Source organism: Poeciliopsis prolifica, unplaced genomic scaffold, assembly GCF_027474105.1.
Source record: "Poeciliopsis prolifica strain line A6 unplaced genomic scaffold, Auburn_PproV2 SCAFFOLD005, whole genome shotgun sequence".
NCBI lineage: Eukaryota > Metazoa > Chordata > Actinopteri > Cyprinodontiformes > Poeciliidae > Poeciliopsis > Poeciliopsis prolifica.
The window spans coordinates 12,344,508-12,368,342 of NW_026562380.1; the positions used below are offsets into that span (position 1 = coordinate 12,344,508).

Sequence of the window (23,835 nt, forward strand, 5' to 3'; positions counted from 1 at the left end):
TCTCCATTTGTATCTGTTATTCTCTGTCTGTCTGTCTGTGCCCGCCTTTCCACTGCTACAGGACATGCATATTATCAGCACAGATGAGAAGCAGGTATTTGCTGCTGTCCAGGAGTGGAACCAGAACAACACTTACAGCCTGTATATCTCAGACTCCCCCGGGGTCTACTTTATCCTTTCATTAGAGAATCTGAGGACCAGCAGAGGGCCTGCTGGTAACCTACTGGTTGACTTTTACAAGGTTTGTCATCAGCTTTGTTCAAGGACTGCTGCTGCTCCTTTGCCTACAGTTCATCATTCAGTCATCACACAATAATAACTATCCATCCATCCATTAGCTTACACAGTGGGGTCGCAAGGGTCGCTGGTTCCTATCTCCAGCGGTCAATGGGCAAAAGGCCAATTATAACTAACAAATTAATTATCAGTTACTAATTTATTTATTAAGCTATTGATATCCTAGCTTTTTTTCCAACACAGATTGGAATATTTATTTTTTGAATATTTTTACTTTAGGTCACAGGTTGTATTGTATGTATTGTCCATACCAGTCAAAGGGGTAAAATACAAGAAATTTTACTCCTTTCTTACTCCATGGAAATATTATTTTCCCTTAAATTTTTCTTATTGTAATGTCATAATTTTCAATAAAAATTTCTGTGCCTCTCCCAACTGATTTAAGTCACTAGCCAGTTGAGAACTGCCACCTACAGTAAGCATGGGAGGCCTTTTTCATGAGGTTAGAGTCGACCGCAGGAACAAATCAGGAGTTGTGGCAAAAACTGACAGCCTGCCAAATACTGATCGGATGATATCGGGTGCATAGGAGTGCGCCAGAGGAGTGCATTCAGCCTGCTCGAGTGTCTTGTCAAGATGTTTCTAATGTCTTTCTCGGTCATTTAGATGTTTTAGGTAAATTATGTTAACACCATTACAACACATTTAGCTGTATGCCCAAAGTGACAGCAAGGTTCAGCTTGTTTATCCTTTTCTTTCCCTAAAATTTGGGATGTTCTCCCTGTGAGAGTGTCATTCACATGTTCGGTCAACTCGTTTATCAGAAATATCTGCCCATTTAACTTTCTAATGTGCATAATAATCAGAGTGTTGTTTTTATGATGCTTGTAGATAAAGTCAGTTGAAAACCATGATGCTTATCAAAGCCAACACAGCAAAACAAAACCCCTGAAAAAATTTTTTTTTAAAAATTTAAAGCAAATTTTTAAAGAAAAATTAGCTTTAAATGTTTTGCTTAACAGAGGACATTTTGAATTCAATATTCAAAATGCATTTTGCAACTGCAAAGCATTTTACATTACTTTTTGCTGATCTTTGCAGGTTGAGGGCATAAACGGAATGTATCTTGCCAACAAAATAGTGGACAATCATATTAAGACTTTCATCACATACAACAAGGGACAGACATGGGCTCTGCTGCCAGCGCCAACAACAGATGTGTCAGGAAAAAACCTTCACTGCATTTTGGTAAGTTTGAACCTTTTACACTAGAGTGTATGGATGCTTTTGTTCATGTAAGATCATGGCACGTATCAAATGTTTTGACCTAATCAGTTATGTTTAGGATAATTTTTTTTTATTGCAAAACCAGGTGCTAGCTTTAGCATTGGCATTCGTCTGCTAAATGGATGAGGGAAATATTCCTATTATCGGTGTAAGGCACAGAGTGTCAGCGCGTTTAGTTTCTGAGGTCCTGACTTTCCATTAACCTCTGTGATTTCAATTTACTACCTGTAGTCACGTTGGACTAATGAATGTTAGATTACATTGAGGGCCTGTGTTGTTATTCAGTCAGTATTATGGAATCTAATCCAGCCAGTCTGTCCTGCAGAGAGAGAAAATGTATATTACACAGTTAAAGCAGGTTGCATTTGTTCTGTGTGCTGCACAAATGACCACTCTGCTCCTGTCTGCTTCCCACTGCCCCCCACACAGCAGCTTCAGCTCTTTGAAAGGCTCTATTGATGTTTTTCAGTTTGCTTCAGTCAGGAAGATGAGTGAAATGATTCGAATCAATTTTGCCAGTTTTATCAGTGCATCTTGGGGAATTTTAATTACATGCCTTGTTTGCTTTGGAATGAAACAATTCGAATGCCCTCTGTGTCCTCTCAGCTATTTCCTGTTTTTATTCTGGGAGAGGAGATGGGGGGGGTGGATCAAAGTATCTTTGTTTTATAAATGGTCTCTGAAAATGTTAGCACTTTTTTCTCAGTGAGAAGAATCAGAAAAAAGGAGAGCTAATTACAGCCGCCTCGGTTAAGATCTTGATACATGGTGTCTCAGCTCACCCGTGTGCTGTGTTTTGTTGTTGACAGCCATTTTGCTCGTTGCATCTCCATCTGGAGATGTCAGAGAATCCCTACACATCTGGGCCCATCACCAGCAAAAAGTCTGTCCCAGGAATTATTGTGGCCACAGGTACAGTTTGAAAATAATATAAAAAAAAATAGATGTGCATTTGAAAGCAGTGAGACTTCACACATTCTTTCTTTCCCCCTCAGATGAGGACATTGCTGCTGTGCAACAGCAGAAATGTTCAAAATAAATTGCACATTGCCCCCTTTCTGTCACTGGAATCAGATACAGAAACTTCGGCTCCTGAATCTTATTTTTTTGCGGTGAAATGATTTGGTTGCACTAAGACATAAGTTTGTCCTCCGCAACTGAGACTGGAAAATGAGGACACACAAACAGCTTTGGAAAATACTGATTTTATCAGCTGATTGTGTGCGTAGAGAAAATATGACATTGGGTCTCCGTTGTGTTAATGCAGCACCTTGGAAAAACATCAGTCCTCCTTTCATTTTTCTTGGATTTTATCATGTTATAACCAGCATATTTTATATATTTTGGTGCTTTTTTTATGTTAACAATAGAAATCAGTGCATACGTGTAGTGTTGAAAAAACATATAAAGAATAAATATGTATTTAGTTCTCCTCAGATTTTGTCCAAAATCCCTTTGCTGCATTTGCACTAGGGATGCACTGATTTATCGGTGCCAATTTCCATAATTTTGGGAAATCGGGGATCGACTGATCTTTACATGTGAAGCCGATCTTAACCACCGATCTTATCTACCTCGCTAAATGTATTTAAATCAACTGTTATCTTATTCTAGTCAGACCTCTTTCAGCAGTGATAGAGGTTTGACTATCAGACTGGCCCACCAGATGAGGTCTATATGTTTGCAGTAAACAATAGTCATCTCACTGTTGGCAACTCATCTACTTTCTTGCTACATTTAGCAACATCCATCTATCCATCCATTTTCTGTTCACCCTTATCCCGAATGGGGTCAGGAGGTGCTAGTGCCTATCTCCAGCCACGTTCCGGGTGAATGTCGCCAGCCTGTCGCAGACATTTAGCAACATTTTAAACAAAACAAAAATGGTATTAGCCAAAATCGGAATCGGCAGGTCAGGATTTTTAATAGATCGTTAGAAAATTGAAATCAGTGCACCCCTGATTTGCACATGTAGAGACTGGAATCTTTACTAATTCTTATTTGTAAAATAGTTTAATCTCAGTCAGATTGGATGACCCAATAAAACATTTCAAAGTTTGTGGCTGCATCAATAGTGTACAGTTTGTCTTTTCTGTACTCAGGAAACATTGGAAATGAGCTGTCCTCTACCAACCTTGGGATGTTTATAACATCAGACGCAGGGAACAGCTGGAGACAGGTAAGCAGCATTTATAGATTTTGTGCTAAACAGTTGATGTTTTTACATCAAATGAAAAAGGAAAGAATGTAATGTCCTTTTTCCTTTTTACTCAATTCAGATTTTTGACGAAGAGTACAACATTTGGTTTCTTGACAATGGAGGAGCTTTGCTAGCAGTTCTTCATGCGGCAATGCCTATTAGACAACTATGGTAGGTATCGCATGTTGTTACAAGCAGCATACCAGAGCTAGGAAGTGTAGGTTTGAGGGTGTAGTGGAAAATTACCTGAATATAATTTTGAACTGGGTGGGGGTGGAGGAGCTCTGGGGGTGGGAGGTGGTGGTACAGCATATGATTACACTTAATGTTTTGAAATGCTGATGGGCCAACTTTATGTGATTATTGTATCGCCACAGTGGCTTCAGAGCTGTCATTTCCAGCAGAAGAGAGTGTGTTACAGCTTTGTACTCTTGGTTGGATATGAAGGTTTGAGTGCTTTTATGTAAATGAGAAGTGGAGCAGGATGGAAATATGAAACTCAGAATGCCCTCATAAGTCCCTCATTGTGGGAGCTTTGTAACACTATCTACTTTGATGTCCCTGCACACTACAATGCTGTCAAAAGTGATTAAGCTCAAAGAAAGGTGATTTGAAACCCCCCTAAATCTATTTCTGATGTTGAAATCTGAGTCATACCTTTCTTTCTGATGTTTTGTCACCTTCAAACATTTACCTGGGCTGAGGGACATTTGTTCCTTTGTTCAGCTGGCTGTCAAGTTAATTTTTCAAAGTGAAGAGAAGCTATTGGGCTCCATTTTTCAAACATGGCAAAAGCTAAATGACCTAAAATATGTGATCATATTTCACTTTTACTTGTTTCCCATTGCATAGTTGGTGTACATACTCTATTTGATAACGTCTACATGGGATAAATAACACATTTTCCACCTTTAGAGAGATAAACAGGAGTACAGAGGTTTTGATGCACTGACAGATATTGCCTTTGTTATGCAGGATCAGTCTTGATGAAGGGAAGAAATGGGATCGCCACAGTTTCTCCTTGGTGCCGCTGTATGTGGATGGAGTTTTAATGGAGCCTGAGTCTGACAATCACATTATCACGTAAGCAAAGACTAACAGGTACAGCCCAGGAGGATGTTGGGGTTTAAGATTGAGCTCTTCCGTGGGTTTAAGCAGAGATTTTTCCACAGGTGTTCCACATTAAAATGTTTCCAGCATCGTTCTGCCCTCACAGTAAAAGCGCTTGTCTACCGTTTGTATTGGAAGTTTTCTGCCCTCCCATGTTAAACTTGTGCTCTGAGATGTTGGGTGGGTATGTATTATCAGTCTGGGGTCTCAGGGGTTTGGAGCTTATTCAGTGATTACGACTCTTATGGTTCAATGCTGTAGGATTGTCTGAGTTTTTGTGAACAATGAAGGTGAAAGTGATGATTACAACAGGCTATTGCACTGCAACAAAAGCCACTTTAGCTTCACTTTTTATTGCTGTGAAAAAAATATCACAGCAATAAAATTTTCAGTTGGCTTCACTCTGCCAACCCTAAAGAAAATACATACCATACAACCAACTACATCCAAAACTCACCTTACAAATAGATGAAGGCAGGCACTGTGTAATCAAATCTTGTTATAAATGCAGTTATTTTGTTGTTTATGAACAGCATCCTGAGGACAGAGGAACACACCGCATAATTCATTTGGTTTCTTCTGTGGTCTGATGAGATTAAAGTTGGGCATTTTGCCCTAATAATATAGTAATGTTTGGTGAAAAACTAACATTGTAGATCACCTTGAGCATACCATCTTCACTCTCTTGCAAGGTGGTGGCAGCATTATGCTTTTCAACTGAAAACTGTTCATCTGTCATCATTGCCATTCTAGTAGTGCAACCAAGAGGAAGGGAGACAGTGCTCAGACCCTCCTCTGGGCTTTGATTGGTTGTTTCTGATCAAGTTTATTCACCAGTCTATTATTGCAGATGACTGTGGGGCCACAAGAGAATGTTTTTTTTCACAGATTACTTGACTCAAATTATACTTTTTAAGCATAAATAGAATTTTTTAAAAATATGTAAAAGATAGTTTTTTTTTTATTACCTTCTGTAGCTTTGAGCCCACATTTCATTTCATTAATTTGTTTCATTGATCCCATGTGATTTAATATACTTATCTTAAATATTTGTGTTTTCATCACCTTTACTGAAGGCGTCTTATTTACTACAGAATTCAGATCTACATGTCAGACACACAGATTTCGAAAAGTGTATTTCTACATCTTGGCATGGTTTCCGTTGGAAATCAGAAATTTCCTTTAATCTTCTTGCAGCTTTTTTGGACACTTCAGCCACCGTTCAGAGTGGCAACTGATCAAGATTGACTACAAGGGTCTTTTTAGCAGGAGATGCATGGATGGTGACTATCAGACATGGTCCCTGCACAACAAGGTAACAGAAATATTCTCGCATGCCTGTTTACACATGTTCCTTGAAAAATTTTCTGCTGCTGAATTCACGCGCTAAAACAACCCAAACACAATTTTCTTAATGTGAAAAAGGAACAGCAGTGTGTGATGGGTGAGAAGCAGAAGTATATGAAGCGGCGGCCCGGCAACCGTTGCATGTTGGCTCAAGATTATTCCAGAATCTACTCTTCAGAGCCGTGTACCTGCAACGCCTATGATTTCGAATGGTGATGATTGTTTTATTTGTATTTTTCTTATTTTGTCCAGAGAGGACCGCAAAGTGAATTTTTTTTATGTTTTCCAATCAACTCATCACCAAACATATTTTTATTGTAAGTAATTAGGCTACCTGTTGAAATTTGTAAGAAAAAAAAAAAGATATCAGCCTGAAAAACGTCCTACTTTCATACCACATGGTACATTGCACATTTACTACAGTGTGACTCTGATTGCAGCTTGAAACATTTAGAGTTTAGAACTTTCATCATGCTTTTTCTAATTTGCATAATGTCAAAAACCTTATTAGGATTCAATTAATAATGAATTGTTAAATGAATTTTAATTATTTTTTATCCGTCCATTTGAAATTCTCTTTGATCTTGCTTGTCTGACAATCATGTCAATAGTTAAGGTCTTAAAATATTCCATGAAGCTCTAACCGCAGAAAATTTGCCTCAGTACCAAAGCTTGCAGATTATTTTGAGAAGCAGTGTTTATCATCTCATGAAGTGATGTGTTTTGTTCTTTTTGTTTTATTTTGGCAGTGACTATGGGTGGGAGCGCCAGGCAGATGGGAAGTGCTCTCCTGCTTTTTGGTTTAATCCAAATGGTGTGGCTAAAAGCTGCAGCTCCAGCCAAAGCTTCCTTAACAGCACAGGGTAAGTGGGCCTCAATGTTAAGACCCTCAACAAACATTATTATTCAATCTCATCTTGTTTCACAAGCTGTATAGAATGAAAACAGAAAATCACATATATATATATATATATATATATATATATATATATATATATATATATATATATATATATATATATATATATATATATTGCATCTTGTGTATCATTTTCTTTAAGATAAATAAACAAAGCAATCAATTGCACACTTTGTAAGCGACAGATTTATGTATACTTGGAACAATTACAGCTAAATCTCTATATTGTTGAAAGATTGCAATTGTTTGACTACAGAGGTGAAAAATAAAACCAATAGCGTGTAGCTGTGGCACCTCTAGTATGTGTGAAAAGTGCAGGGTGCGCATCAGTGTCAGATGATGCATCCCTTCATTTTAGAACATAAGTACTGGTTGTTATTAGATGATGCTTGCTTCTTTTCCACTTCATGCTTGAAAGGTATCGTAAGGTCTTGTCCAATAACTGTAAGGAGGAAGGAAGAAATGTGTACTCACCAAAGAGGGTGGCATGCCAACCCAAACCACCCCAGGGTCTGCATCTGTCCACCAGCCACGGAGAGCTCAGTGCTGCCATTGGAAGCAATGTTACTTTCATGATCCACCTTGATAATGTGAGTCATAATTTTACATAATTTGTGTTTAAATAAACGTGTAGTGGCAATTGTTGTGTAGTAGATCAGGGATATTATACATCTTGTCGTAAGTGCAACAGAATGCCATGTATTTTTGCTGAGAGGAACAAAATGGGGCTATGCAGGAAGTGTATGCATCACTTGTACTATATGCCTGGTACCAAATAGATTGAATGAAATGAAAAGTTATGGTATGTGAATAACTTGAACTCCTTGAAGGAGAAATTTTTATTTTACATCGTTCAGAGTTTTTTTTTAAGTCTTGGTTCAATAGAAAAGCAATGAAGACAAAATGAGATAAAGGTGCAGAAACAAAACAAAGAAACAAAAACATTAGAACTCATTACTAGGCATCTTTTCCGTGGGCTTCAGAATTGTTGGTTTATTTGATTGACTTCCATATTGTATTCTGTCAATGTACTATGTATTTTAAACATGTTGAACATTAAGTCCTGCCATGCCTTTTCTATCACTTTTGATGGACCCTGAATATTGAGGCCACCGGGTTTGGATATGGAGTATGATTTTTATCATCTAAGAAACATATTAATGAGTCTCCCCAACTGGCCATACAATTATTAGCCTTCACCGGCAAACACCTAGCGTTTCACTTTTGGTTTCAAAACATCCTCACATCTTGATGTAAGTCAGGGATTTGGATAGCCTAGCGTAAGGCTATCATTTAATCTCTGTGACATTGTCGGTGCAGGTGTGTAATCTGTGGTGCTCATACTGAAGAAGCTGTGACTCTTGACTCAGCAGTCTTTCTATGCTATTCAAAATTATCTCCTCACATACATTGAAACATGTTTTTTTTTGGTTTTTTAAACTGAATGTGTTAATCAAAGTCTCTTGTCACCACCAACAGAATGTGCAAATGCAGCAAATGTTTCCATTTTGCAAAAAATGTTCATCTTAGTGTTTCAGTTCAGTATTGCCCAAGTGTTGCACTGTGCTATAGCCCTGTGTAACTTCCAAATCTCGCAATGAGCTTTTCCTTTTGAATCATAGCCATACTTATTTACAATAAAACATCTGACCATCCGTGGCAATAAGAGGTAACTCTAGATTTGTTATATTTGTACACCTGTATCATAAGGTCACATGTGCTGCTCTTCACTTCACTTCTGCAGTTAAGGTCATACTTGAAATATCATATGCATGCCCTGATCCACATTAATTTACTTTCCTTTTTTCCAAGTTCTACAAAGTATTTGTGCAAGTTATTGCCCATTAACCTACTGACTTCCTTGCACTCACACTGCACTATTTTAGTCTAAAGTTACACAAATAGGAGCACATTTGAGACAATGTGTGATTTCAGTGTTTTGCTCAAGGGCAATTTGACATGTGGAGCGTGACCACAGCGACTTATAAATGGCCCCTGTTTCAAAATGAGCAAACTGAAAAATATTTAATGAGTACACGCAGATCTTGTCCAGATCTTTTCAGTCTATTATCATTGTTAAATTCCAGTATCATTGTTTATATCAGAATTGGTCTTAACATTTCCACATGCATACACACACGCACATAAACATCACAATTATAATGGCTGAAGAAAAGTCAGGTCATCACCAACCACGTCATAATCCTTAGATCTCAACTGTTAGCAGATTTAATTGGAATTACCTCTTTTTTCAATGGTAGCCTGAAAACTGTTGACATGGAGTTAGTGGGTTTTTTCTGGTGAGCTCCACAAATTAACTTTCTGAGACTGATCTACCAAGTTGTGGAAAATAAAGATTGTATTTTAGAGTAAACAATACCTAAGTTAATGTATTTATTTATTTTTTTGATAAAATTAAACACTTTATAAATGGCAAATAATTTAATCTGAATTACAATGGTAGTAGGAATTTGTCCTGTAATTTTCATTGTCCGTCTTAGTCGCTGTGTCCTTGGACAAGACGGTTCACCTGCCTTGCCTGCTGGTGATGGTCAGAGGGCTGTGTGTGAATATGAATGGATGGATGATTAAATGTAGTGTGAAGAACTATGGGCTCCTCTGGATTTGATAAAGGACTGTACAAGTATCTACAACATTTTACAATATGTTTTATTACTGTGATCACAGATCACAGTCGTTACAATTATTGCAATTAGCAAATATTTTCATCACTCTTTTCTTTCTTGTCAATTCTAACTCCCCGATCCCTCTCTTGGAGCATTAGCATTTCTGTCAGTAAAATCTGCAGATGTGTTCAGTGCCTTTTGAAAAAAAAGTGTTCAAAGCTCAGTTTTGTGTGTTTAAGGATTTTGTTTACATGATAGGTATTTTAGCCCAGAAAGATCAGACTACTCTCCACTGTTCGTCTGTTCTTGCTTTTACTCAAAAACAGGATGTTTGACATCATCCCACAAGTTCTTAATTGGACTACTGTCTTAAAATTGATGTGACCTCTCCATCTCTTGCATCTTTTCAGTCTAAGTCTGAGATGCTGCTCAGCTACTGGTTTGTTTTCAATTGATCTCTTCTTAAAGAAAAAAAAAAAAAAAAACATTTCAAAAGCAATTTCTTATTTTTTTTCATATTTCAAAAGACAACATAACTTTTGATGTATTTTGATGTATTCAAATTGAAAAATAGTTCAGAAATGGAAATGACCAGATGAGACCATAAAATTCAGTGTTGGAGGTTAATTCAGAAATTGAGGTTCGTAGACCTAATGAGAAAAACTTGTCCTGAAGTCATCATGCCATTTTTCTTTTGGCCAGTCATTGTGTTTTTGGCTAATTGTAACCTGTTCAGCTCAAACATAGACTGATAAGTTTGCAAGAAGACCCCTCTTTAGACCAAATGGACTAACAAAGGCTATTCCTGCTGGGATTCTTACAGAGAGCTTCGCATTGACATTTTCTTATTATTGGAGTTCTCACAACTAACATTAGATTTATTTCCCTCTTGAGCGAATATTGACTTGTTCTTTGTTTTTATTTGCTTTTCTGTTATCCATTCCACTGGTTGTTTTCTGTATTCTTTGGCATTTTTCTAACGTTGGTTTCTATTTTAAAATAATTTGTCTTTGTATCTGTTCCCCTCTTTAATAAATCTTTTTGTTTATACACTGTTCTTATGAATAATAATAATAATAATTATAATAATAATAATAATAAACACATTTTATTCAAACTACCTTTGAAAACACTCTTGTAAAAACAAGATAAAAACAAGATGAATGACCACACTGATTAATCTCCACAATGCTATTATTTTGAAGACACCTGTTTTAATAGATGATACAGTTACACAGAACCAGATGCATGCCTGCCATTACCGTTGGTTTCCTGCTGCCATAATACACCTGATGGTGAATTATTTGATTTGTAAATATAGAATTTCTATCAAAACATAGATGCTCTAGCTAGAGATGCTGAACACAACTATTTGTCAATTGTTGACTCCGAAAAAGAAACTTGCACATCCGTCGAACTAAACTAAGGTGTTATTGGCTAGAAGAGTTTGATTGAATCATACCCGAAATATTATAGATCACCAAATATTGCATCCAAGCATACCTCTGTGACTGCTATTTTTCTTTAAATTAAATTAAATTGTGTCAGTGACGACAAAGCGATATGTTGCAGCATATCTAATTAAAGCATATTTAAAGGACTTTATAAAATGGCTACTGTTCATAAGTAAAGAAAGTAAAGAAAAGTAAACTTTTATTTACTTTTTGGGCACTGGGTGACCTTTCTCTTTTGCTATTCATCTTGTTTTCTCAAATGGATTTATGTCACCTTTTATCCATAGACGCCCACATGATTTCAGTGGCACTGCTTAATGGACATCCAGGGCTCAGCACTTAAGCAACGGGCCAGGCTATCTCCAGTTGTACTTGGCCTAACAGAAGTGTCCTGACCTAAGCTGTGATGACAGATGCCATGTCATCCTGTGTATCCGCAGGGAGAGTCTCCGAGCACCAGCATCCAGCTAGACTTCGGGGACGGAATCAAGATCACATACTCTAACCTGAGCCGGACTGACGACGGCATCAAGCACATCTACAGAAAGACTGGGATTTATCGCGTGATAGCTACTGCAGAAAACAACCTGGGATCTGACAGCAGCGCACTTTTTTTGCACATTACCAGTACGTGGATAAGTAACGTCATTACTCATTCCTGCAGCACTGCATACAGAATGAACCCTCCTCGCTTTTCTGGACATTTTGACACTGGCAAATATCATGTCAGTCATACTTCTAATATTTTGTGCATATTAGGCTTGGGGGACATGCAGATGCACACACTTTGAGCTGCAGAGTGCATCATCTGTGATTAATTCAGTACTCAATGTTTACTACTTAAATTAATCTAATGCATGTATGTATATGTGCATGTGTTTTGCTACTGCCTCAGGTCCAGTGGATCGTGTTTATCTCTCCGCTCCTATTGTGGCCATCAGGGAGAAAGCAGCTAATCTCACAGCAGTAGTTTGGCCAAGCCACACAAGAACTCTGACCTTCTTTTGGTGGTTTGAAAACAGCTCCGAGGTGAGGGAGCATCACCTCCTGCTTCTACTGTTTTTCAGCATTCGTCTTTGTCCAGATTACTGTCATTGTTTCCACTCTCCCACTCCTCTTCTGCTGTCCTTGCACCATCATATTAATTTAAAACTGCAAACCTACAGAGCTTTTCCACAATAGTGTAAATCTTGGGCTTGTGCCCCCCCCCCCCCCCCCCCCCCCCCCGCTTTTCTTGGAAGATTGAGCTCAAAGGGATCTGACTTATTTATCCCTTTGATTATATTCACTGAAACAACTATTCATTATACGGCGAGCCAAGGGCTGCATACATGTAGTATTTATTCAGCATTTTCTTGAGAAATTCTGTTTGTTTTGTTTTTTTTTTTCTTTCTTTTGAAATTCAGCCCATTATAACTCTGGAAGGAAGCATCTCGCACATGTTTCTCAGAGAGGGAGAAAACAAGGTCACGGTCCAGGTTGCTTGTGGAAGCAGTGTATTGGAAGACTCAAAAGTTATAACTGTTAAAGGTGAGTGGAAAAGACAGACTTCAAAGCACTTTATAGGTACATGAATATGCAATAGGCTACTGTTGGGGGGGGGAGGAAGTGATGCCTCACGGTCAGCACCGTGAGCTGTGCCTAATGTATGTCAGTGTAGACCTATCTAATGAATAAAATGTCACGCTATGCGAACATAAAATCTGGAAGAGCAATTAACTTCAAGGCGTATGTTCCCAAATGAAAATAGACAAATCTGCACATCATATTAATCAAAAACTAAACTAGAAGTAGCGTTTATGTTCTAATACATACTACTTCACCCCTTTTTTCCAGAGTACTTCAGGTCACTGCTGTTGTCGTTTTCACCAGCTCTTGACGAACACAATCCTGACATCCCCGAGTGGAGGGAGGACATAGGCCGTGTGGTGCGGACAGCTCTGTCACAGGTACATCAAGTCCCAACAGGTCCTTCCTGAAACCAGCATTGGAACCCCATTACTTTCAGGGTCATTACTATTTTAAACCCCTGTGCAATAATAACCACACAGCCATAAAGTTCTGTCCTCCACAAGCCTTTTTTTTAGGTGATCTGTGATGACAGGTCACTAGTGTGAATAAGTAGTGTGAATTAGAGGCGATGTCAGCCATTCTTGCTGCGGAGAAACACGGGATATTGCTATATTTTGGTCTCAAACTTAAATTAAGCTCCTTAATGGAGTTAAGCCTGTCATTCGTGTCCCAGCAGGTGTCCGGGGTTTCTGAGAGTCAGCTGATGGTGTCTCTGTACCCTGGACTTCCGACCACAGCTGAGCTCTTCATGCTGTCTGATGAGCAAATGTCAAGTGAGCACAAGAAAAGAAGCGAGGAGGCTTTGGATACAGTAAGAGACGCGACTTGTGGAAATTTTTTCATTTGAACGTTTCTGGTAATAAAAAAAGCAAACCATCAACATCAATTGCAAACATGTCACCTCCAGTGTAATTTGTTCCTACATATCAGCATGTTGTCTTAAACTTTAGTTCAAGCTCCCCCGCTATGATTGTGTTCCTGACCATCTCTTAAGGTGACCCTAGCCACCCTTCAGAGGAAGCTCATTTTAAACTTCAACAACAATAACAGTTTGTTATTTGAACTCTTAAAATGTTGGTCCAATGAAACTGAAAATCTAATACAAAATAGGTAGAGCAGGAGAAAAAGAGAAAATAGACGAAAGGGAAAATCCTGACGCTAACACAAACAGTACTGTAAACAAACATGTAAATCTGAATGCGCAATAAATAATGAACCAGGAAATAAAAACACAAAGAGGCAAAATCAAATTAAATAAATGACAAGGAAATGATCAAAATAGACACTTAAATGAAAACCTAAGTTCTTACACCATAACATCATAACAGACTCTTAATTAGCTTTGTAAGTCAGTCTGGCAAGTTCTCTTTTTCTCATGGTGACACTTTTGGAGCAGTCTGTGCTCAAAAAAGTTTTTGTTCACCCATTTGAAAAAGAAACTCCTCCCTGGACATTTCTGTTCTGCATTGTGCCTGGGAACTGAAAGGAGAATAGCCATTAACATGTCCCATTTTCATGCGTTGCCAGACTCTCCTTTATGCCACATTTAGCCAGTCAGTAGAGAGGTTTGGTAGATGTCTGGTGGGCTGAGCCATCCTTATCATTTTTGGTAAGGATAGAACTGGACACTGGAAATGTTTTGTCTGATGTAGCATATTAACTTATCTTGGGCTGCACAAGAGAGCCATTCAAAAATTAAGCAAATCAGCTCTAATAAAGAATATCTTCTCCAGATTGTCATTTAAGCATTGTATTTCTAAGTATTTTGCTCTTTTAGTGTCATTATTATGTTAAGAGTCAAATGATTGCAATGACAATTCTGGATTGTGTCCGATAACATCCTTTGTGTTATCTTTCCTAAACAGATATCAGATATCTTTGTCACTGCCCTGAACCAAGGCCTGGTCCATTTTGAGCTAAAAGCAAATATTCATATTGTCGTGTCCATGACTCAGCAAACCTTGGGTAAGTCCTGCTGCAACATTAGGTCACTGTTTCTACAAACCGGTTTAGTTTTACATTTCTATTGTTTTTGCCAACAAATAATATATATCTTCAAACAGGCTGAAGGTTCATGGTTTTCAAACTTATCAACATAATTTTTCCATTTTCAAAACTCTAAACTGTTTGACCCAAGGTTTTGTCTAGAGTTAAAACTTCAAGTACAGTTTATTACAGGACTTAAACATTATTCAGTTTCAGGGTTTTTTTTTTGTTTGCTTTTTTTTTTAACCTTAAGCTGTGGTACAGTAGCTGTTTGAAATCAGTCAATCGATGAGGTGATTGACAAGGAGGGCATTAGTTATGCGCCAAGGAAATCTGCAGGGTCATCGGGTCATTAACATATTGCACAAATGTGCCGATCAGCCCTGCGTGGCTTTACCCTTTTCATCCACCGATGGATCTGTCTTCATTTGTGTCTGCACACAAAGGTCTGGGTTGCCTTTAAAATGATCCTGAAAGGTCAAACACTTCATTGTCTTCTATCAGTGGGAGAGAAAGATGGGTGGTGAGGAGAAATGCTTTGAATATTGCACCTCAGCATGCATAAACTGCTGCAACACGAAGGTCCCCAGGGAGAGACCAGGGTTGTCCTGACAGTTTCTTTTAACACCCTCAGAGGATAACATGCAAATTTCAATTCTTTAAATTGCAGCTCTGGTGGTTACATGGGATTGAGTAATCAAAGTAATCCCTCTGGAAGACAAACAACCATAAGTGAAAGGAAACATGTATAAACATTATATATTACTTGTACTTTTGGACTCTGGCTTTTGGCTCACAATAGTTAAATTCATGTTCATGACCAAAATTGCACAAATTTGTAAGAAAAGGATTTGTCTAAGAACAGTGGCCTGGAGACGTAAAATGCCGGTACGCTATGAAAGAATTTTAAAAGTGCTCCGTTGCAAGTCCAAGTCCAGTCTACTTGTAATTATGAACCTTGGTAAATTACCTCTCAGGACAAAAACTGAAAGATTTAATTTTCAACTTTGTTCAGAAAACATTTTGAACTAACAAGGGTCATAAAAAGCCAATAAAAATAAAAAGAAACCCATAAAAAGACATATTGGGCAATTTTATTTTTCACACATTTGGAATAATTGGGTTCAGCTGCAGAGTCAAGTTGCATACTTTTGTCATACTTTTATCAGAGCCTACAGATGCAGAAGAACCTTCAACCTCTGAACACGGCATTCACTTCATGTCTTTAACAAAGCTGTGGTTCTGAGGCTACAAAGACTTTTTTTCATTAAAAATGTCTTAAAATTTTCCTGACTGTGTTGATATTCACAATTTCATATGACAAATTTGAATGTGCTTGTGTTTCAGCACCACTGGTGGATTCAAATTCAATTCACAGTGGGCCCGCAATGCTAATGCTGATCAGCGTGGTCTTTGTTGGTATAGCTGCATTTTTTATCTACAAATTCAAAAGGTTTGTCCGCCCGCACGCCAAACTACATTCTAGTCTGTTATAGAACCTAATCTTTTAAATGAAATGCCTAAAAATAAATAAATAAATCTTTGCTGGTGTCTCTGTCAGAAAAATCCCTTGGATCCATGTGGAGACTGAAGATCGCCATGAGAAAGATCCAGAGGTGATAAGCACAGTAGGTCAAAACGATGCCATGTGCAAGGTCAAGCTAAGCGAGTTTCCGTCTCAGAAAGAACTCATGGAGAAAGAGCTGGAAGGCAGAAGCAGAGGTAATCAGTTTCAAATTTTCACTATCTGCAGTTTTGTGCAGCACACTGTACTTAAGCACTATTGGGAGAAATACCAAGATCAGCTTTTGCTTCAGTTTAAAATATATTCAAATGATGAATGTCATAAAATAAACGCATAATATAATATGACATAATATATAGTCGGGGAAGCAGTATCAATCCAATTCAGCTTTACTTATAAAGCACTTTACATTGCCAGAAGGACCAAAGTTCTGGATGGAATACCGTATATTTAAAAATTACAAAATGGCAATATTTTGGAGATCTAGTAAATCATGAAGAGATATAGCTGCTAATGAGTCATTTCCAAAGTAGTATTCTGAAACACTACAGTGTAGATAACAAACCTCATTTTGATCTATCCTAAATGAGTTTCAAAGACTACATTTTAGAATCCAGGGTGTGACGGTTGTTACTCTGTCGTTCTTGTTCAGGCAAAATTAAATGCAGACTAATAATATCTGTGAACCACTGTGATCCATTAATCCATTAAAACAGGATTTAAAGGATGACTGTCACTGTAAGAGACTGATACCGATTAGCATTTTATTGCCCCCAAAAATACACTACTCTGCATTTGAATACATGTTAACAGCATTTGGTGAAGCCTGAAGCAGCTCCATTGTATCAGTCTCACTTAAATGGCTCCTGTTAGAGTGATTCCAGCGTGCCCTGTATTGAAGTGCAGCACACGTCCGAGGAGCTGGAACATCTTTATCACCGCGGTGTGTCATATTTTTGCAAATTGCCCCCCAAGAGCACAGCCAAAGCGGCTGCAAAGAAACCCAGATATCACTGTGACAAGTTAACTTTTTGATTGCTTCGCGTGACATCTTCTGTGAAGCCTTCGAGATGGAAACTACTCATTCCCTACACACTGACTGTGGACTGCTTGACAAAAGTAGCATTGCAGTGCTTCTGACACAGACATGTGGGCTGCAGGCCTTTTTTTGTGATCACTCAGCACTTTTGGCTGTTCTTCATTTCTCAGCTGTTTCCACCTTTTCAAGTCCTAAGACAAATTAACTCATTTTAGGGTCACTAACAAAAGTGTTTATTTGCCAAAAGGCAGTAGAGCATTGGACCTTCAAGTTTTGGAATTGGCAAATCAAATTAGTTTGGCACATCTGTTTAGAGATGTCATTTATTTTCATCAGTTTGGATTTATTTGTCTTTATTCTGATTTTTTTTATATATATATATACAAAGCATACTGTACTGTACAAATATGTAGTAATATATATTTTTGTCATGCAATAGTTGATGTAAAACATTTTGTAATCTTGTGCATAAGTAACACAGTTTGACATTTTGAAGTCTCCAGAGGGGGAAAAAATAGTGGTTTTATATTTAAGTCAAATCAAGTTAGATTTATTTGAATATCACATTTTAGCAAGAGGACAATTTGAGATTCAGTGTGTTTATAGCTTTTTTAAGGCCTGGTATTAACATGCGTCCTTATAAAAGTAGAGCATGCTCGTTCACACATGGCATAAACTCCAGATACTTTACTTCTAAATATTCAAGTAGTCATCTCACAGGTAGCACTGTCAGCAAAATTGAATCAACGTCCTACTTTTAAATACTTTAGACGTTAACTCTCGAGAGATTTACCAAAATCACATTTTTGTTTGTCATCTGTTTCAAAACTCTTAATCAGCTTAAATATGTAAAAGACACGATAAGAGGGAGATATTGCAAACAAATGAAAATAAATAAAGAGATAAAAAAATATAATAAATTCACCACTACCCTTAAAATCTCCACCAAAGTAAAATCGTCTGATGGTTTGCTGGCAGCTGGAAGCTGCATGATACATCTTAATCACGCTCATATCTATAATAAATTGAGTAAGCAACCTCAGTAGGCAATTTCATCATTTTAAATGACCAACCGCAGAGTGGTTTTAAAGAGCACAACTTATATAATTTATATGTTATATATTTTCTAAGTGGGAGATGACCAAATACTCTGTTGCTTGAGGGTAGTCACGTCACATCAGTGGGTGGTTCTTTAATGATTGTCTTCAAATTGCTAAACTATTTCAGAATTTTAGTGTGACATAGCGTCCTCTAAAGGTTGTCAAAGGAAAAATCGTCTCGAAAGCAATTCTAATGTTCAAGTGCTGCTTGGATAGGACCGGATTGTTCAGAGCAAACACTGGTGTGAAGAGAGCCTGTTTGCTCTTTGTAGTCCAAATTACTTTACAAGCTGTAATTGAAATGTCTTAATTGTTGTCAGTGTAGTTTGAACAAAAGCAGCACATTTTAACTTTTTATTTTTTATTTTTTTATGTGAACATGAATTATCATATTTTCTGAACTATAAGTCACAGTTTTTTTTTTTTAGGGGGTGCGACTTATACGTGAAATTATTAACACATTATTATATCATATCATAAGTTATTTTCACACTAAACCGCAAGAGGGCGCTCTGGGCTTGTGTTGATAATGTGTGTGGTAGAAGCTACCTCCGGAGTTAGCAGGGTTGTTTACAAGCGACACCGAAGATGAAGATTTAGTGATTTGGAGTGATGGATGGTTTGGTAAACTTGTTAGCATGTTATTGATGCTACAGTTATCTGAATAACTCTTAATATGTTATGTTAACATACCAGGCACATTCTCAGTTTGTTGTTTATGTGTCATGTAACGTTAGCATACCGTGCAATTATTCAGCCTGTCGTTGACTCTATTCCATTTTTATTTTATTGGATTTTATGAAATAAATTTCCCCCCAAAATGTGACTTATACTCCGGTGCGACTTATATATGTATTTTTCCGCTTTTTATTATGCATTGTACGCCTGGTGCGATTTTTATTCCGGAGCAATTTATAGTCTGGAAAGTACGGTATTTGATTTGTGCTGAGGCAAAACGACCACAACGGCACCTCATAAACCTTAGTATTAAACTTAGTCCTTAAAAGAACAAGCCCAATACATTTTCTCTACCTTATGGTGGATTTTGATTTGTGTGAAAAGGCTTTCTGCCAAGGGCGGCATGGCCTACAGGGTAGCAAGGACCAAAAAGATAAATGAAAAAAAATCTATCAGATGCACCTCAAAAGGTTTTTGTTTTGCCTATTTGCATATCAAGGTGCACAATAATATTGATGCTAGGTATTGATGTTGAACTTAGTATGCATTAAATTAAATAGAATATTTTAGTGTTTTTTTGCAAGGAGCCTAGAATTTATTAATCATTTCTGGTTTGGTTGTGAGTGGAAAGAGAGGTACAAAATTCAATGTCCTGTCAAAAATTTTTTTAGAACACACCCAACTGTAATAACACCAAATGGAGAGAAGGCAAAACCAAACCCATTGAACTTGTTTAGGAGTTATCTACAATTATTTAAGCCAACATACATACTAAACCTGTATTTACTTGTTTTATTTTTAAAGTGTGAAATGTCTTTTCTGAATACAAGGAAGGAAGTAAACAATTTTCAAATCAGGATTAGTTCCTGTTCAAATGAACTGTTTTTATAAAATTTCTAAAATAGCTAAAATATATTCTTCAAAACTGACTTCAGTTCATATATTTGAGTTACTCTTGTTAAAAACTCATAGGTAAAAAAATGTTAAACAATGTAGTAGCTAAAGAGCATTTCCAACCCAGAAGCTGCTAGAGACTGAAACCAAAGCAGAGTAAACATTAGGCTTACATTCATCGTGCTTGTGGGAACATAACTCTAAATGAATTATGGCATTGCTCTGTAACTGCAAGCTGCAACAAAAATGACTTATTGCTGCTTCAGCAGCAATTAACTTGTGCAATCAACAACAGCCTAATACATTTATAATTACATAAATTGGTCAGAAATGATTTTAAATGACTAAGATGAAGCATAAAAAAGCATCAGAGAAATTATTGCACCGACTCTATAAATGACATCATCAGTGAAATTTACATGTCTCATTAGATTTGAACTCACTTATAGTATAACATTGACTGTGTGGCCATAAACAAATGATATACAGCTTTTGTTCTGCTGCTTAAAAGAGTAATAGCAAAGGTGAAGGATTTATTTTGTGTGTCTTCTCCCTCATGGACATAAAACTATTCATAATTTGTTAGATCACCAGTAGTTGTTAGTGTTGTAAGACATTCATTTTTTACATTTAAATTGTAACTTTTTATTTATGCTTTAGAGAGGCCATTTGTGTGATGCCCCTTATAATTTATTCTTTTGAAAGACATTTGAAAACCTACAAAATGCTCATATTTTCTAAATTAAACGGAACACATTGCTTTACAATGCTATGTGAAGCATCGTGATGATTTGTAATGCACTGTCAAATTGATTGTGCTATAAAATGGCACTATGTGCCTGGAAAAAAGCATGATACGCCCCCTTTAATTAACTTGTAACAGAAAATGGTTTTGTTGATGCAATGTTAGGCAGAGTTTTTCATGCATTACATGTAAACATATGGTTTAATCTCTGAGCCATATTAAAACACACATTTGCTTGCTGGACAAGCTCCACACATCTGCACAAACATCTGAATGGCCCAGCTGTTGATCCCTCTCTTCAGACTTCTGTTATGGCAACGTACTGTGGGGCATGCTTCATCTCACAGTCTTTGCTGCACTTCCCCTTTAAGCCAGGACTCTGCATAAGACTTGTTTCATACTCTTAGGGCAGAAAGTGTTTTCAGCAGATAACACTGTTTGTTGGTGGCTGAGGAGAGGGATGCCACTTTTCAACTTAATAAATATCACCCACTGTTGTTGCACTACTGGGTCCTTCAAGAAAGTTTGGACGCACAACCCCTCTGCCTATTTTAATGTCTACATATTAATTAGTCTACATATTAAATCCTTTCAATAAAAAGGCCTTCTTTTGTGTTCTAAGCCAGACACAGGCCATGTTTCTTTAGTGAGCCATTCATCTGTTCATCCATCATCTTCCACTCATCTGAGGTCAGGAAATCTTGAGGCGCTGCGAGGCCAGCCAGATAACCAGTTCCTCCAGCCTGTTCAGGGTCTTCTTGGGGGTCTCATCCTGGTGGGACGTCCCCAAAACATCTCACCAAGGAGACGACTATGGGCCATCCAAACCAGATGCCACCTCACCTGGCTCCTCTCAGTGTGGAGGAGCAGCAGCTCTACTCTGAGCCCCTTTCAGATGACTGAATTTTTCACCTCCTCTATAAGGGAGACCCCATGATATTCTATAGAGAAAACAAATTTTAAAACAAACGACAACAGTGCTATGAAAATGTTTTTCTTACTTAAATTGTTATTCGGCATGAGATATTATGAAAATCATACAATATTAATGTAACATTTTCAAAAACATGTTTACTTTGTATTAAAACCAGGTCATTATAAGCTATGAAATGGTATCTGAAAGTCATGTAGATAAATCCAGAGGACAATTTGTAAGATAATTGTGATATCAAGGCAAGTTCTGAACTTTCCACATGTGTGTTTTATGTTCACAGGAGGATTTGGGAGAAATATGGAGAGAATTGTGACAAGGGAATTTCCTAATTGTACTAATGTCTAATACATAAGTAAGTACTGTGTGTGGTGTACTTTGTGCTTAGTTTGCTTTGTTAGAATATACATATATATATTTTTTTCATTCATGTCATGCTGAAAGCTGCAATTGTTCAAAGTCATTTTTTATTTCTGTGGATAGGATGCGTAGTTTGCTGTATCTCAATTGTAACATTTATTTGCTTTGAAGGTGTCCATCTACTGAAATCAGTCCAGATGGTCCTAAAACTGCCATAGTGGTTGCTATAAACGTTTTATAAATGGCTTGAAAATATTGTCCAGATTTTACAATATTGGTCTGAGTTTATTATATGTAAAGGATTCTTCTTTAAAGTTATCGACAGTTGCTACATGTGAAAATATTAAAAATATGTTTTAGAAAACATTAGGATCCATTCACTGGCCACTTTATTAAGTCGCAAATTGTCTCTACCACATCGAGATGTAATTGGCTGAGCCACTGTTTCCGCTAACAACCCGTCAAACTGATCCACCTAATAAAGTGGTCAGAGAATGTTATGTGGATTTCTACATGAAAAAAAAAAATGTCTATAATGTTCTGGAAGGACCAATTGGACCTACGTAGAGGAGTATTAAGACATTTGACTCAAAATGAAAGAACCTTTCTTTTTATACATATAACTTACAAGAGTTGGTAAAACCATTTCCTATTTTGGTTAGTGTGTTCCCCTACTGCACACAACTTAACCAGGATGTAAAGTGTTAACTGTATCTTGCCTCAAATCTACAATTACTACACCAGGTGAAATTTTGGAGCATAAATGTGTTTCTACCTTTCTAGTAACAGAAGTTTTTCTGTTGTAAATATCATGAAGATGTGTACAAATGTCCAAATCTGATTATTGTGAATGCTCAAAGGACAGAAACAAGTTGTGGTTTTGCTTTGTGAGATAATAATGGTGCTTTGAAAGACTGCTTCTCAGATTTTGGAAGTCTGTCCTTATTAAATTTGGGATTATTGATGCCTTGTACATAGAGAGGGGGGAAAGAAAGTGATACAGTAGCGTAAAGTCACTAAACAGTCTTGTGTTTCCATCTGCTTCAGCTCTACAAGCTCTATGATCACTTTGTTTACTTTATTATCGACAACAGCATGCCCCAATTAGCTGTGAACAAAGACTATGTTGGGGTGTGTTTGTGTGTACTGTATATATGTTTATGGTGATTTTAAAACTTTCTTGACACATTAAACAAATTATTAAACATGTTGTCTAAAGGTCCAGTTGTGCAGTTGCTCAAAAGTTATGCATGACATATCTAGTATTGTATCTTTTTAAGGACATTGCCATGTTTTAAGTCACATTTCTTACTGTGAACATATTAACATTACAATACTGTTGAAAATAAATGTATTTTTATATGTTTTTTTTTATTATTATTATTTTTCTATTTCGCATGTTCCCGCAATATGTGTTCGGTAGGCGTATGTGTGCAAATACATTGCTTAGACTATGTCTGTGATGTCATGACATAATCCTGACAAAAATAGTTCAAGAAGCTGTGTTCTTGCAAACCTTGCCCCAGTCTTATCTGGATCACTGGTGTCTTGTAACAGGCAGTGCATCAGCCTCAACATACTGCTCTTAATGATCTCACAGAGGCTCTGATGTCAGCTTTAATGGGGAGAGGTGTGATAACAGCCACATGAAGATTCCCATCTGACATTTAGACCGGGCTCCATTTTACCTCTTTCGCTCAGTTAGTCTGGTACAGATGGTTGCTGTTTTAATGGGAACAATTACAAGGCTTTGGACAACGATGAGAAATGGATGTCTTGGTAAAGAAGAGCTACGAGTATTGCTACTGCGTCCCCTCTTTCTTC

The 23,835-nt window shown here is 37.3% G+C and overlaps 1 protein-coding gene across 2 annotated transcripts in view; it reads left to right on the top strand.

Annotated features, from left to right (window-relative positions):
• The window catches only part of sorcs3b (sortilin related VPS10 domain containing receptor 3b), a 60,411-nt gene extending 37,034 nt beyond the window's left edge, over positions 1-23,377 (top strand). The window contains exons 9-27 of one of the 2 annotated variants that reach the window (XM_055029344.1): positions 62-241; positions 1,339-1,485; positions 2,334-2,436; positions 3,627-3,703; positions 3,804-3,895; positions 4,700-4,807; positions 6,032-6,149; positions 6,260-6,393; positions 6,931-7,044; positions 7,519-7,690; positions 11,622-11,808; positions 12,077-12,210; positions 12,588-12,711; positions 13,018-13,130; positions 13,427-13,564; positions 14,619-14,718; positions 16,087-16,192; positions 16,301-16,461; positions 21,935-23,377. In XM_055029344.1, the coding sequence (XP_054885319.1) occupies positions 62-241; positions 1,339-1,485; positions 2,334-2,436; positions 3,627-3,703; positions 3,804-3,895; positions 4,700-4,807; positions 6,032-6,149; positions 6,260-6,393; positions 6,931-7,044; positions 7,519-7,690; positions 11,622-11,808; positions 12,077-12,210; positions 12,588-12,711; positions 13,018-13,130; positions 13,427-13,564; positions 14,619-14,718; positions 16,087-16,192; positions 16,301-16,461; positions 21,935-21,999 (2,373 nt within the window). In that variant the 3' untranslated portion in view covers positions 22,000-23,377. The remainder of the gene's footprint in view (positions 1-61; positions 242-1,338; positions 1,486-2,333; positions 2,437-3,626; positions 3,704-3,803; positions 3,896-4,699; positions 4,808-6,031; positions 6,150-6,259; positions 6,394-6,930; positions 7,045-7,518; positions 7,691-11,621; positions 11,809-12,076; positions 12,211-12,587; positions 12,712-13,017; positions 13,131-13,426; positions 13,565-14,618; positions 14,719-16,086; positions 16,193-16,300; positions 16,462-21,934) is intronic. The other variant, XM_055029346.1, reaches the window with a different exon arrangement.
• Positions 23,378-23,835: the final 458 nt, after the last annotated feature.